The sequence below is a fragment of the Peromyscus eremicus genome, chromosome 3 (assembly GCF_949786415.1).
Source record: "Peromyscus eremicus chromosome 3, PerEre_H2_v1, whole genome shotgun sequence".
NCBI lineage: Eukaryota > Metazoa > Chordata > Mammalia > Rodentia > Cricetidae > Peromyscus > Peromyscus eremicus.
In genome coordinates, this window is record NC_081418.1 from 72,981,170 (window position 1) to 72,996,549 (window position 15,380).

A 15,380-nucleotide genomic window follows, 5' to 3' on the forward strand; every position below is an offset into this window, starting at 1 on the left:
GCCACACACAGTGTATATTCTGTATAGGAGGATGTGACTGTAAATGCCTTTTTAAAATCTCTAATATGCTATTTGTATAGGGAGATACATGGGGACATTTATAGAAGTATATGTTATCCGTTCTGGAACATCAAATGTTAAAGAGACAGGTTAATCAAGAATAAGTTAATCAAGAATGATGATGTAGATGTACTGACAATTGAATCACAAGTTTGATGTACTCTCTATTATTTTTCCAGGTATATGAATTATGTTTCCACTATGATGTTGAGATGAATACACTTTCCACTTATGTCCTTATTAAAGAATATCCTTAATTTCCAAACTGTACTTGGAGTTCTAGCCAATATATTTCTGCTTTTTTTCTACACTGTCATAATCCTAGTTCATAGATTTAAGCCCATAGACCTGATGTCCTGTCAACTGACCTTCATCCACATAGTGATGGTCCTCACTGGAGGGGACCTTTGGCTTACAGACGTATTTGAGTCACTGAACCTTGAGAATGACTTCAAATGTAAGGCAACTTTTTACATAAGCAGGGTGATGAGAGGCCTCTCTATCTGCATCACCTGCCTCCTGAGTGTGTTCCAGGCTGTCACTATCAGTTCCAACACATCATTGCTGGCAAAATTTAAACATAAACTAACGACATACACAACCAATGATTTCTACTACATTTGGTCTCTCAATTTGTCTATCAGTAGTAGCTGTATCTTTTATGTTGGTGGTTTTACCAATGTGAGTGAGAGCAACCAGATGCAGGTCACCAAATATTGCTCAATCTTCCCCGTGAACTACATCATCAGGGCACTGTTTTTAACAGTGACAATCTCCAGAGATGTCTTTCTTGTAGGAGTTATGTTGACCACAAGTGCATACATGGTGATTATCTTGTTCAGACATCAGAGACAATGTAAGCATCTTCACAGCATCAGCCACCCGAGAACATCCCCTGAGAAGAGGGCCACTCAGACTATCTTGCTACTGGTGGTTGTCTTTGTGGTCATGTACTGGGTGGACTTCATCATCTCATCCACCTCAGTCCTGTTATGGATGTACAATCCAGTCATCCTGACTGTTCAGAAGTTTGTGATGAATGCCTATCCTACAATTACTCCTTTAGTACAAATCAGTTCTGATAACAGAATAATCAATATGATGAAAAACTTGTGGTCAATGTGCCACCCAATTTCTTAAAAAGGGCAATTTTTCTCTTTCTTTCAAAAAACAAGAACACTTAGTTCCTATTCTTCAGAAGCCATTCACCTCGTGTTTTGATAGAACATCTCTCAGTGTCCTAGTTCTTACCAAGTATGCCAAGATGATAGTTAAGTGCATGAGCGTTTTGCCAGCATGTATGTATGTGTGCATTCCTGGTTCCCACAGAGGTCTGAAGTGGAACTGGAGTTACAGATGGTTGTAAGGAGTCTTGCTGGTCATTTGCAATTATATATTTTTTTTTATTAAAAAAGATATTTTTTTAAACTGTTTAATAGTTCAAGTTGCAAAGTAAGATTATTCATTTGACCCAAATAAAATTTGTGGTATAACATATATACGTTCTTTTATGTTTCTGCTGCCAAATAGTATAGAGTCCTTTAAGTTCATAGTACAGCATAAGTTGATATTTTGACAGGAATTCCCTTATGATCTCCTTTATTTTATGTCATAAATGTTCCCTAGATGCTGAGGTTACTCAAGGAAACTCCTTGTTGTTAGTGACTTTTTAAGCTTTTTTTAATGTTTAATTTACTCTAAATCATCAAGAATAGTTTATATAACCTATTGTAGCTTTAATTGTTTCCTAATTATAATTTCTATGTATCTGTAAAAATAATGTGAATTTAAATTTTCTATTTTTATCACAGTCACTTATTGAGTGAGTCTTATATGAAAATTTCATGTGCCTGTTTATTTCTACTTCATTTCATCTACACTTATTGAAATATTATTGGTTAATAAAATTGTTTATATGCACATATGATGTATAATGTAGTTTTTGTGATGTGTGTATTCATGTGTGTGTGCACAGATGAAGGATGTGTGTGCATATGTGTGTGCACAGATGGATGTGTGTGCATGTGTGTGTGCACAGACAAAGGATGTCGTAGTTTTTACCAAGTAGGCCAAGATGATAGCCCCAGGGATTCTCTCATTTCTGCCTCTTCAGCTCTGGGATCACAAATACACATAACTATATCTATACTTCTTCAAATTTTTTTATTGAAAAATACATTTGTTTCTTACAATATGTCCTGATTAGAGTTTCCTATCCCCCATTCATCCAAATTCCTCCCTTGTCCCTTCCCATCTGGATCAACACCCTTTTTCTTTCTCTTTAGAAAACAAATAGGTATATAAGTTTAATAACAAAATGAAATTAGCTATAGAAAGACAAAACAAAAACAAACTAATTGGAAAAGGTCAAAACCAAGAGAAGAAAAAGAGCCAAAGAAAAGCACAAGAACACATAAAGATGTAGAGACATACAAGCCACACAGGAATCTCACAGAAACACAAAAGTAGAGGCCAGATTATATAATATGATATAAGCAAGGGACCTGTAAGGTAAAATTAAGACAAAACAAAATTCAACATTATCTGATAAAGAACCTTCAAAGATTCCATTGAGTTTGTTTCCCGTTTGCCATCTACCACTGAGCACAGGATCTATCCTTAAGAGTGGGAGTCCCTGGAAGAAAACAACTTTTCACTTGCAAGTGACTATCAGATGAAGATAGCTGTAGGGAGGGGAAAACACAACCCAGCCCAGTGCTGTTATAAGTGAATCGGAGAAGGAGACTCACAAGCCAGGTGGTGAGGCACTATTAAGGTGAGCAAATATATGGTGGGCTATGGGAGTGAGAGGGAGAGACAGAATGGTTCTTATCCTGTGCTGAGAGCAGATCTGAAGTGGTGAGGTGGTGAGGAGCAGGGAGAGGTGGGATGTGTGTGCATGTGTATGTGCACAGATGAAGGATGTGTGTTCATGTGCTTGTGGAGGCCAGGAGACACTTAGTTCTTGTTCTTCAGAAGCCATTCACCTCGTGTTTTGATAGAGCATCTCTCAGTGTCCTAGTTCTTACTTCGTAGCTTGCCTGCCAGCTGGGGTCATGGTGATGTCTGGGCCCAGGCTGATTCCAAGACCCATGCCTGTGTCCATGGTCCTGCTGCAGCCAGGCTCTGTGTTAAGGTCCATGGCTCCTGTTACCAGGAAGGCAGAGAGGACAGGGCTGCACGGAGTTGGCCCCACCCCTCACTGGCTGCAACACTAGGGAGAAAGGTCCCTGCCCCTCACTTGCTGCAGCACTCAGGAGAGCTGGTCCTACATCTCTCTTGGTCAGCACAACAGAGCTGATCCTGTTTGCTGGGGGACTGGTGAGCCGGCCCAGAGAGCATGAGAATGGGAGAGCTGGTCCTGCTCCCCTTGTCTGCCTTTTGATGGTGTGGGTAAGAGAAAAATGCCCTCCCCCGACTCTCCCCAACCACCTATGACAGGTGGAAGAGATGACCCAACCTCTTAGCTGCTGGAGACCTGTCCCTCTTTTTCTTTTTTCTTTTTTTTACTGTTATTAGTGAAATATTTATTGAATAAGATGATTCAGAATGAATGTAGTTATACAGGGATACTTTATATCCAATGATAAGTCATTTAATAGCTGGATAACGCTCATAAAGGCAACGCAGAATATGTAAGAACATGCTGAAACTGACATATAAAAACAAAGACCTGACTACATAGTGAGATTGTGGAAGTAAGAAAATAGATATTGACTGCAGATTATTCAAAGACAATTTCTTTTAAATAAAAGTGCATTTATCTTATTATGGATTGTCAGATAAAGCATCCATATTTCAATTATGGATGAGTGCCTTATAGAAGAACTCTACTAATGCTCTTCGAAGATTCCATCACAGGAGGTAAGCATCTTCCTTCCTACTCAGTTAGAAAACAGACCTGAGGACATATATGCTGCAGGAAGGGTAGATCCCCTCAAAGAGCTTGTACATCTGGCCACATCTCTCATGTCATACACATCTGGTAGTCATCTGTTTCTTCTGAAGATATACACATAGCAGGTGGTTCTGATCTTCTTTGTGACTCTCACATGAGATGGTGAAGGTTTAAAGACATATTTTCTGAGCAGGTGTTCTCAAAAGAAATTTCACTCTCCCCTCATAAGTATCCACACCATTTCTGTCTCTCCTTCGGGGAAAAAAAATAAGCAATGGCAAACGAGTATCTCAAGACTAACTCTAAAATAAAATAAAACTACATAAAACACAACCAAAAAAATTGGAATTGGATGAAACAAACAGCAGAAAAAAGTACCAAAGAAAAACACAAGAAGCACTTATGGATGCAGAGACACAGACATTCCACACACAGGAATCCAATAGAAACTCAAAACCAGAAGCCGTAGTATCCATGTAGCTAGAGTTTTCCTGCCTGGCCCACAGTCAGGGCAAATCTCTGTCACCCGCCAGACCCACAGCCACTCAGACCCGACCAAGTAAACACAGAGACTTATATTGCTTACAAACTGTATGGCCGTGGCAGGCTTCTTGCTAACTGTTCTTATATCTTAAATTAATCCATTTCTATAAATCTATACCTTGCCACGTGGCTTGTGGCTACCGGCATCTTCACATGCTGTTTGTCATGGTGGCTGGCAGTGACTCCTTCTGCCTTCCTGTTCTCTCAATTCTCCTCTTTTAGTCCCACCTATACTTCCTGCCTGGCCACTGGCCAATCAGTGTTTTATTTATTGACCAATCAGATCACACATTTGACATACAGACATTCCCACAGAATATCCATGCAAAAACCTATAAGTTTTTTTGCCTGGGAAACATAGTAGAGCTGGTTCTGGTAGTGTAGGTGTGGGTGAGCCAGCCCAGAGGGCATGAAAGCAGGAAACCTGTCCCCATCCCTTGTTGCATGGGGTAAACTAGCCAGGGCAGTGCTCGAGAGCTCACAGTGGTGGTGATGATTAAGGCATGCTGGCAGGCTGATCAACCCAGCTACCACCCAGGTCCAGAACCATGAGATGTATATGTGTTATATTCAGCAATAGGGCCTTACCATCTTTGAATAAAGAGCAACTAATAGCCTTGGCAATAGCCTGGGTTGTTTAGAGGTTCATGTGGGGCCGCTTCAGTCAACAACTCAATTGTATGTAACCCATTCCCAGTTCTGGAAGTTTAATTTGTTGATGAGTGATATCCAGTTGGGTCTTATCCCCCATGCTATTTGGTACACACACACACACACACACACACACACACACACACACACACACACACACAGAGAGAGAGAGAGAGAGAGAGAGAGAGAGAGAGAGAGAGAGAGAGAGAGAGAGACAGAGACAGAGAGAGAGACAGAGAGACAGAGAGAGAGACAGAGACAGAGAGAGAGATTACAAAACTTCTACTGTAACTGGTTTCCATACTCCCATCAAATATTCTTTGTTTTAGCTCTTCCTCCCCACATTTCCTTCCATGCTCCCCATTTCTCCCTCCCCATTTGATCTTCCCATTAGAGTCTCCCCCATCTATCCATTACTATCTATTATATTTCATTTTCCTAGGGGAATCCATCACTCCCTCAAAATCCCTTTCTCTATATCTAACCTCTGTGCTTATAAAAACTGTAGCTTTTTTTAAATCAATGACTCAACAGCTAAAATATACATAAAAAGTGAATATATGTACAATTGTCTTTCTGGATCTGGGCTACATCACAGAGGATGATTTTTTTTCTGGTTTAATCCATTTACCTGTGAATTTCCTGATTTTGTTATTTTAATGACTGAGTTTTGTTCTACTGTGTAAATGTAACAATTTTTTATTCATCTGTTGATAGACATCAAGTTTATTACAAATTTCTGGGCATTATGAATAGAGCAGCAATGAATGAGGTTGACCAGGTATCTGTAGAAGGATGACACCTCCTTGGGATACATGCTCAAGAGCGGTGTAGCTGGATCTTGAGGTGGATTGTTTCCCAGCTTCCTGAAGAACTACCAGACTGATTTCCATAGTGGCTGTACAAGTTTGCACTCCCAGAAGCAATGGATGAGTGTTCCCCTCTGTCCATACCACCAGCATCAGCTATCATTTGTTTTACTGACCTTAGTCATTCTGACTTGTGTAAGATGAAATTTTAAAATAGTTTTAATTTGCATTTCCCTGATCACTACTGATGTTGAACAGTTGAGTGATTCTCTGCCATTTGAGTTTCTTTTTTGAATTAAGAAAAGAAATAAAGAACAGAGAGAGAGAGAAGATTATGGTAAGACTCTAAAGATGTGTATGTATATTTCCCCTTTCTTTCAGGCCAGAGAATCTTAGTTTAGCCTCCCTGCTGGCCCCAGAGAATTCAGTTTTACTTCCTCAGATAGAAAAGTCAAGTTAAGTGATTAGTTCACAGACTCCGTGACTTCTCTTCATTCCATGAGCTGCTGAAGGCTGGTCCTCATAGTAGCAGCAGAATATTAATGGGGATTGGATTGAATCTGTAGATTACTTTTGGTCAGATGGCTATTTTTACTATGTTAATCCTACCGATCCATGAGCATGGGAGATCTTTCCATCTTTTGATATCTTCTTCAATTTCTTTCTTCAAAGACTTGAAATTATTCATACAGATCTTTGACTTGCTTGATTAGAATAACTCCAGATGTTTTATATTATTTTAGGCTATGGTGAAAGGGTCTTGGTTCTCTGATTTTTTCCCTCAGACTATTTGTGGTTTGTATATACGAAGGCTACTGATTTTTTTTTTAAAGTTAATTTTGTATCCAGCCCCTTCACTAAAGCTGTTTAACAGGTGTGGAAGTTCCCTGGTAGAGATTTTGGAGTTGCTTTTGTATACTACTACATTATTTGAAAATAATGATACTTTGACATCTTTTCCAATTTTTATCCCTTTGATCTCCTTCAGCTGTCTTATTGCTCTAGCTAGAACTTCAAGTACTATATTGAATAGGTATGGAGAAAGTGGACAGCCTTGTCTTGTTCCTGATTTTAGTGGAATCACTATGAGTTTCTCTCCATTTAATTTGCTGTTAGCAATTGGCTAGCTGTATATTTATTTATTTATTTATTTATTTATTATTTTTTTCCGAGACAGGGTTTCTCTGTGTAGTTTTGATGCCTGTTTTGGGTCTTGCTCTGTACACCAGGCAGCCTTGAACTCACAGATATCCACCTGGCTTTGCCTTCTGAGTGCTAGGATTAAAGGCATGTGCCACTGCTGCCTGACTGTATATTGCTTTTATTATGTTTACGTATGTGCCTTGTATCTCTGATCTCTCTAAGACTGTTATCATGAAGTTGGTGTTGGATTTTGTCAAAGGCTTTTACAACATCCAACAAGATGATCATGTGCTTTTTTTCTTTCAGTTTGCTTATATGATGGATTACACTGACCGATTTTCATATATTGAACAATCCTTGCTTCCTTCTCAGAGCCTGGGATGTTCCACTGTAGGACTGTATGGGTCTGTTGGAAATTTTCTTTTCTTATTTTGCCTTTTACCTGTTCTCTCTGTGTATTTCTTGTATTTTTGTGGGTGTGTCTTTCCTCTGTTTGGAGGAGTTTTCTTTTATTACCTTGTTGAAGGTCTTGTCTTTGACACTGACATGGGATTCTTGACTCTCTTGTGCCTATAATTTGAAGGTTTGATGTTTTCATGGTATTCCACATATACTTTCAAGGAGTGCACTCTATCAGCTGAGCTACATTACTAGCCCCCAGTCTGCTATCTGCTGATAATACAGTTATATAATCTCATGTCTGTGCCATCTCTTGGAAAGATTACTTTACCCAAGTGTGTTTGGAGAAGGTGACATTTTCCTTATTTTTTTCCTATTTTTTTTTTGACCAAAGAAAAAGTTTATTTGGGTGTATGGTTTAATAGTGTCCAGAGTCCATCATGGCATGGCAGCAAGTGGCAGACTAGGTATTAGGAGCAGAAAGCTGAGAGTTTACATCTTGAAACACAAGCATGAAGCAGAGAGAACTGGAAATAGAAGTCTTTAAACTCTCAAAGACTGCCTCCAGTGACATATTTCCTTCATCAAGGCCATACCTTACACATACACATTTTTTTGGGATATTTTGATCACATTCTGATGTTCCTGAAACTGGCAATGAAGTTTGCTTTGATTCAGAGGGCAGAAGTAGCTATTAGCTGACCAAAATTAGCCATAGAGGTTTTGGAGGACCAAGCACAGATAGAGAGACACAGGAAGTAGTAGGATGGGACTTAGAAATCTTAGCTTTTTTGGATCAAAGAAAAAGAGAGAGGGGAGTTCAGTGGTTAGTTTTCCCACTGCTTCTCTGATCATTCAGCTTCTTACTCTGATATTTAACTCCCAAATTTTAATTAACAAAGAATAATTAGATGAATGCTTTTTCTGGCACTCAATGTGGGGCATAAGATCAAACATCCACTGGTTATGCAGCTGTTTCAGGTGTCATTATGGCTGGCTTTTCCTCCCTTCCCCCATGCCCTCTGTGCAAATCTGTGATTTTCCCATTGTAGCTTCTCTACAGTGGCCTCCAGCTGCTGTTGTCCTTGCCCAATACTCCACAGATGGCTGGGCTCCAATGCCATAGAAGTTAGCTGTCCAATGCCAGCTGGCTCTGTCCTTCAGGTAGCCCCCATGCCCTTGATTCCTGCCATGCAGGCTTCTTCCACACACATCTCCCTGTGTCCACTTCTCAGGCAGCTGACTCCTCCCTGGTGGTTGCTGGCTTTCCCTGGACCCCCTCTTTGGGCTGCTGCCACACCAGATTGGCAGCCTTGATAACTTCTTGGCCTTTTACTACTGTTGCCACCACCACACACTCTCAACCCCCAGCTACAGGCAAGCAGCTGCAGCTGTCCTCAGTCAAGCTATGCACCACAGTGCCCAGCCGTGCTGCACAGTGACAGCCAGCCTCACATTTCATTGTCATCATCATCAGATCTGGAGAGACCCTTGGGAAGTCTTAAGGGGGATTTAGTTTTTTTTTAAAGTTTTTCCACATGTTAATTATGGGGAGCAATATTATGATATAGGGAGTTGTGTCTCTGTATGGTTCCATCTTGAATGGTTTGAAAATGAAAAAATTAAATGAAGGCATACAAACTTATCTGAGATTGACATAACTTTGTTTATAATCGTTATCACTTTGGAAATTCATATTTTGTTCTTTAAAAAGTTGTTTGATATTATTGCCAAATATGAAAATTTGACTATTAAGATACAATCCTTAGAAAGACCTACAAATGAAACAATGAAAAATATTCACACACAGACAGAGGATATTTGAGAAGAATCTACTGCTGTTTTTTAAACTATACCTATACAAGAACAAGACGGAAAAAATTTGCTTTCACAGTGCTTACTTATAATAACCCCCAGCCTGTTAAAAGATATCAGTGGAAAGTTGTTCCACAATGGATGTTAAGCAGCCCTACCTGTGTCAATATTTTGTATAGCAACCATTGGAAATAATTTATAAACAGTTTCCTCAATCTATAATTTACTCTTATATGGGTGATATCTTGCTAGCTGATTCAGACTCAGACACCTTAGAAAAAGTTTTTAAAGAGGTAAAGAAAATTTTGCCTTTTTGGTGATTATAAATAGCTCCTGAAAAAAAATAGAAAGAAGAGATTCTATTAATTAGTTTCCTAGGATATAAGATAGGTTTACAAAAAGTTCAGCCACAGAAAGTACAAATCAGGAGAGATCATTTATGAACCCTTAATCATTTTCAAAAATTGCTGGCAGATATTAGCTGGCTACTGCTCACAACTGGATTGATAACTCAAGAAGTTAGTAATCTATTTCAAACCTTACAGGGTGATAAGGACTTAAATAGTTCAAGAAAATTATCAGCTGATGCTGAGAGAGAATTTGCATTGGTAAAAATGTAATTACAGGATGCACAAGAGGATCACTTGCATCCAGAGCTTGATTGTATTCTGGTTATTTTTACCTTCTATGCATTCTGTTCAGGAATTCTCATGCAGAGAGAAGATAATATCCTAGAATGGATTTTTTACCACACACACACAGAGTATAAAATTAAAGACTTTTGTAGAAAAGTTTTGTGAATTGATTCTGAAAGGAAAATTAAGACTTCATCAATTAGCAGGAATAGACTCAGCAGAAATTGTGGTACCTTTTACTAATGCTGAAATTTCCTCACTATGGACAGAAAGTTAACACTGACAAAAAGCTTGCAGTAACTTTTTGGGAGAGATTAGCAACAAATATTCCCCAAACCAAGAGACTTCAGTTTATAAAGAAAGCTAGTTGAATCTTCTCTTACACTGTATGAGGAACACCAATTTCTGGAGCTCATGCATTCTATACAGATGCAAATAAATCAGAAAAGACCCATTATAAGTATGTAAATTTAAGTAAAGTGGCTAAGAGCACTTATGATTCTGTTCAAAAATCAGAATTATATACTATTCTTATGGTATTATTAGATTTTCCAGGACCTCTTAACATTGTTACTAACTCTCAACATGCAGAAAGTCTTTTTTTACACATTGAAACCATTGAATTTATTCCAGATGATTCAGAATTAACTTTATTATCGACTCAATTATAAGAAATAATCAGAAATAGAAATCACCCCTTGTATATAACACATATCAGATCCCATATGGGTCTTCCAGGCCCTCTAGTACAGAGTAATGAAGAAATCGATCAGTTATTGGTAGGAAATGTGCTAGAAGTCTCAGAATTTCATAAGAAACACCATGTTAATAACAAGGGTTTTAAGAAAGATTTTTCTATCACTTGTCAACAATCCAAGGAAATTACAAGGAAATGTCCTACTTGTTCCTTGTAAAACCAAACTCCACTACCTGCAGGTAGTAACAAAAAAGGTACTCAAAGAAATGAAATTTGGCAAATGGATGTGTTTCATTTTCCAGAGTCTCAAAAATTAAAATATGTACACCACACCATAGATACATATTCTGGATTTCAATGGACAACATCTTTGAGTTCTGAAAAGGCTGATACTGTAATTACACATCCATTACAAGTCATAACCATTATGGGGATACCTGTACAAACTAAGACTAACAATGCTCCAACTTATGTCTCTAGCAAAATTAAACAGTTTTTGCATATTACAACATAAAGCATATTACAGGTATACCACATAATCCTACAGGACATGCAGTTATAGAAAGTTCTAATCACACTCTATCAGATATGCTTAATAAACATAAAAGGGGAATAAAGACCCCAGAGATAGATTACACAGGGCTTTATTAACTTTAAATTTTTAAAATGCTAATGAAAAAGATTGACAGCTGTGGAGAGACATTGGATGGTTGAATAAACTCCTGAATTAAATCAGCTTGCATACTTTATATATGTGTTGACCTCAGAATGGAAAACAGGATATGTGTTACATTCTGGAAGAGGTTTTGCTTTTGTTTCAACAGGAGAAAAAAACAACTGTGGATACCATCAAACTTGATAAACATAGATTCAAACATGAGAGATTTCTTGATTAGAAGCTGAGATAGTTCATCAAGCAATGTGGTCATTCAGTCTAAACTAACTTATATGTCTAATAAGTGCCTTTCATTTGATCAGATATAACCTGCCAAAAATGGAAACTCCCCATATTAGGGTTGGGGCAGGATTTTGTTTTTGTCTTTCCAGGAGAAAAAGACATCCAACTAAGAAATCTGAAGACACAAGGACAAATGAGACATCTGAAGAAAAAGGACAAATCATCCAGAGAAAATTTCCAAAGAAACAGAGAAAATTGACCTAATGGTATAACGTATTTCAAACAGGAAAAATTTTTTTATAAATCTTCCCAAATGTTTGTTTCCTCTGTTCTCTACAGACATATAAGGCAAATAGTTTTTTTGTAGTCCCAGTTTAATTAAAAATTAAAGCTGGCTTTGGAGTTGGAGCGTGGCTCTCTCCTTCACTAAATCCAAGCATGCTTGTTAAAGAAAATTCCAAAATCTTGTCTCATGTCAGAAGAGCCACTTGATATAGGACCAAAGAAAAACCAAAATTAAAGACTATTCTATTGCCACTAATCTCATAATCTTTTGGTTTTATTTTGACTCTTTAATTATTTTCTTAAGGTATAACTATCTCAAAATTTATAACATTAATGTATACATATTAATCACTTATATTTATTATATATTAATATATATTGAAACTTTCTGACAAGATATTAATGGTTATATAGAATACTAACTAATTCTAAAAAAAGGCTTCATCTACCTTTCTGTACATGATTTCAGGCTTGTGTCTGAATCAGGTAACTAGGAATTAAGTTTGTATACCCTGAATGTATTTAAGAAATTGTGATCCTTTAACTGTTCTGAGAAAAGCTGCATATGACATTTAAAATTTTTAAGTTTTCTGCAGTGAACTGTAACCATATTTAACAGTGACTTTTGAAGTCTCCCAAAGGATGATGGGGTCCCATAATGATGATCCCACCTAGATGTGGTTAATGCCATTAAGGTGGCAAACACCACCAAAACATCATATTTGGACTACAAACTGCTTAGGACAATTTCAAGGTGGCTAGCTGAAATGTTCCAACCTCATAGCCTACTCCAGCCAGGGCTTCATATAAGCCCTACACTTTTCCATCACACAGAGACTGGACAACAACTTGCTCTTCCAGGACTCAATTTTCTCAGGGTGCCTTAAAGATTCCATCACCCCTAGACAACAAGAAACCGTATAAAAAACATGATGTCCACATCTCCAAGAGGTGGGGTGGGTAGCTTTTAGTTGTTTGGTGGTTTATGGATATTTATAATCCTTTAGTGGAGTTGATTACAAGTTGTTATTGGTCATAGTTAGGGAGGAACTAAACAAAGGAGATTAGATTCAGGGATCTCATTTTGAAAAGAAGAAGGGGGGTACAGTGATGATAGGATAAAAGGGTAGATTACTGAATATACATTTAAACTAAAAATCAACTAAATATTCTTAAATATTTTACATTGGTATGGATTTTTGTATATTCATACAAATTTAACATTATTTTTGTTAGAACATACCATACATACATATGTTTCTACTCTTGTTTAGGTTATTGTACTTATGTAGCTCATTTGACAATGTAATGAATGTTCCTAGACCTTGAACATTATTATTACAAACTATTTAAGATAATAAAGAAATGCAGGTTAGTAGTTACCTATATCAACCAAACTTATACTCATGTTATGTATGTTTTCAATGTCAAACATAGATATATTTTAGATAGACAGATGATCTTCAAACACTTCAGAGACCTACAGAATGTGGCATTTAAGATGTTTAATAACAAGGCTTTTCATGACAATAAGATATATCTGCTCTTGGCAGCACAAATCTACTTCAGAGAAGATAACAAGCCTCAAAGAACCTCCACATGGAATTTACTTTCTTTGTGACAAAAGTTAGCCACTGGGCAAAAAACGACCCTTACCTCAACTACTGACAGCATGCAGTCCAAATTGGGCAAGCAGAACACACAAAAGTGACTGCCAATCTTTGCCAAGACAAGGTAGGATAGTCCTTCAAAAAATCCTGCTTCACAGAAAAGTCTGTCAGATATTCTCGGCCAGGAGGTCAATGAAGGATGCCTTATAATTGCAGAGGAACCTTAGGCGACTGTCCAGGCAGCTAAGTGTGTTGTCATTTCTTTCTTTTCTCTTTTTTTCTTTTCTTTTTTCTTTTTGGTTTTTCAAGACAGGATTTCTCTGTTTAGCTTTGTGCCTTTCCTGGAACTCACTTGGTAGCCCAGGCTGGCATTGAACTCACAGAGATCCGCCTGGTTCTGCCTCCCAAGTGCTGAGATTAAAGGCGTGCGCCACCACTGCCTGGCGCGTTGTCATTTCTATAGTTTTAGAAGTTGTTTGCTCTGCACTTCCTGTTTACTCACATAATATTATATCTTTCTTGGGTCTCTAATGGAGTTGAAGACTAGATAGTTCTAGTTACAGTGTTTCTTGTTAACAAATTAAAAAAAGAAACTCACAAAAGTGTGTAGTGTCTTTTTGGCATAAAATGGCCTATTGGGCAAAGAACTGCCCTTGCCTCAACTGCTGACAATACAAGTGTTGTCATTCTGGACAAGCGGGACACAAGAAAAAGTGACTTCTGTACTCTTGTTTTGTCCACAAGGACTGGGATCAGCTAATCCACACAGACAGATATGACCTGGGGAGAGTAGCTCACACAAGGGAAACCCAGAGCTAAGCTGTTCCCACTCCCCACTCCACTGTTTTCCTGGAATTAAAAGTTCACTTTCCCATTTGATAGTACAACTTTCTAACAACCTCAAGGTCAGAAGTGCCCTCTACTGATAACATGATAATTATGGGTCTAGAGAGACATAAGCTGATGACATTTCTTCCTTATAACTGCTTCTTAGGGCTCATTATATATTGATGTTTATCAGAGGCCTGGCCAGGTGAGTGTTTGCTTCTTTCTTCATTAATAGTGAGAGCTGTATATGGTAGAACAAAACAAGATTTTCTGTAATAAAATGATGAGAGAGTTCTCTGCTTAGAACTTTACTTTGGAGCCCTGCTGTGTCAGAAGCAAGTACAACAGATGCTTGTAGACATAAAATATCAGTGTAATGATTTGTAAAGAACATTGATTTAACTCACTATGACCTGCTATGGAATGTTCTCTATGCTGTGAATGTGTTGCTCTGATTGATTGATAAATGAAACACTGATTGGCCAGTAGCCAGGCAGGAAGTATAGGATAGGTGGGACAAGGAGGGGAGAAGAGAATTCTGGAAAGTAGAAGGCTGAATGAGGACACTGCCAGCTGCCGCGAAGAGAAGCAACATGTAAGATACCGGTAAGCCATGAGCCATGTGTCAAGGTATAGATTTATAGAAATGGGTTAATTTAAGATATAAGGACTAGATAGCAAGAAGCCTGCCACAGGCATACAGTTTATTATAAGTAATGTAAGTCTTTTCGTGTTTGTTTGGGTCTGAGCGGATGTGGGACTGGTGGGTGAGAAAGATTTGGCCTGACCATGGGCCAGGCAGGACCAGAAAATCTTCAGCTACAATGACCACTGAAAACAATATATGTGACAGTAGGTGGGGCTCTTGGAAAGAAGACACTAACATATGTGTGGATAGGGACAGGAAAGGCTAATAGGGTGAATATTGTATATTGAAATGTCATGAAATCCTTCATTTTTGGCAATGACTGTTCACTAGTACATATGTAAAAAGTAGCCCCAAGTAGAATATTTTAAGTGCATATCAGACTACTTATTCTCCCAAGTACATACTCTAAAAATTCTAAAAATGTGGTTCCATTTCTCTAATGCCAACTGTGTTAGTCTTA

The 15,380-nt window shown here is 38.0% G+C and overlaps 1 protein-coding gene across 1 annotated transcript; it reads left to right on the plus strand.

Moving 5' to 3' along the window:
- The first annotated feature begins 28 nt into the window (after nt 1–28).
- Nucleotides 29–1,680, plus strand: LOC131906994 (putative vomeronasal receptor-like protein 4). Its single transcript, XM_059257890.1, has one exon. It carries the CDS (start codon nt 292–294, stop codon nt 1,198–1,200), a length of 909 nt encoding a protein of 302 aa, XP_059113873.1. The 5' UTR covers nt 29–291; the 3' UTR covers nt 1,201–1,680.
- The last annotated feature ends 13,700 nt before the right edge of the window (nt 1,681–15,380 follow it).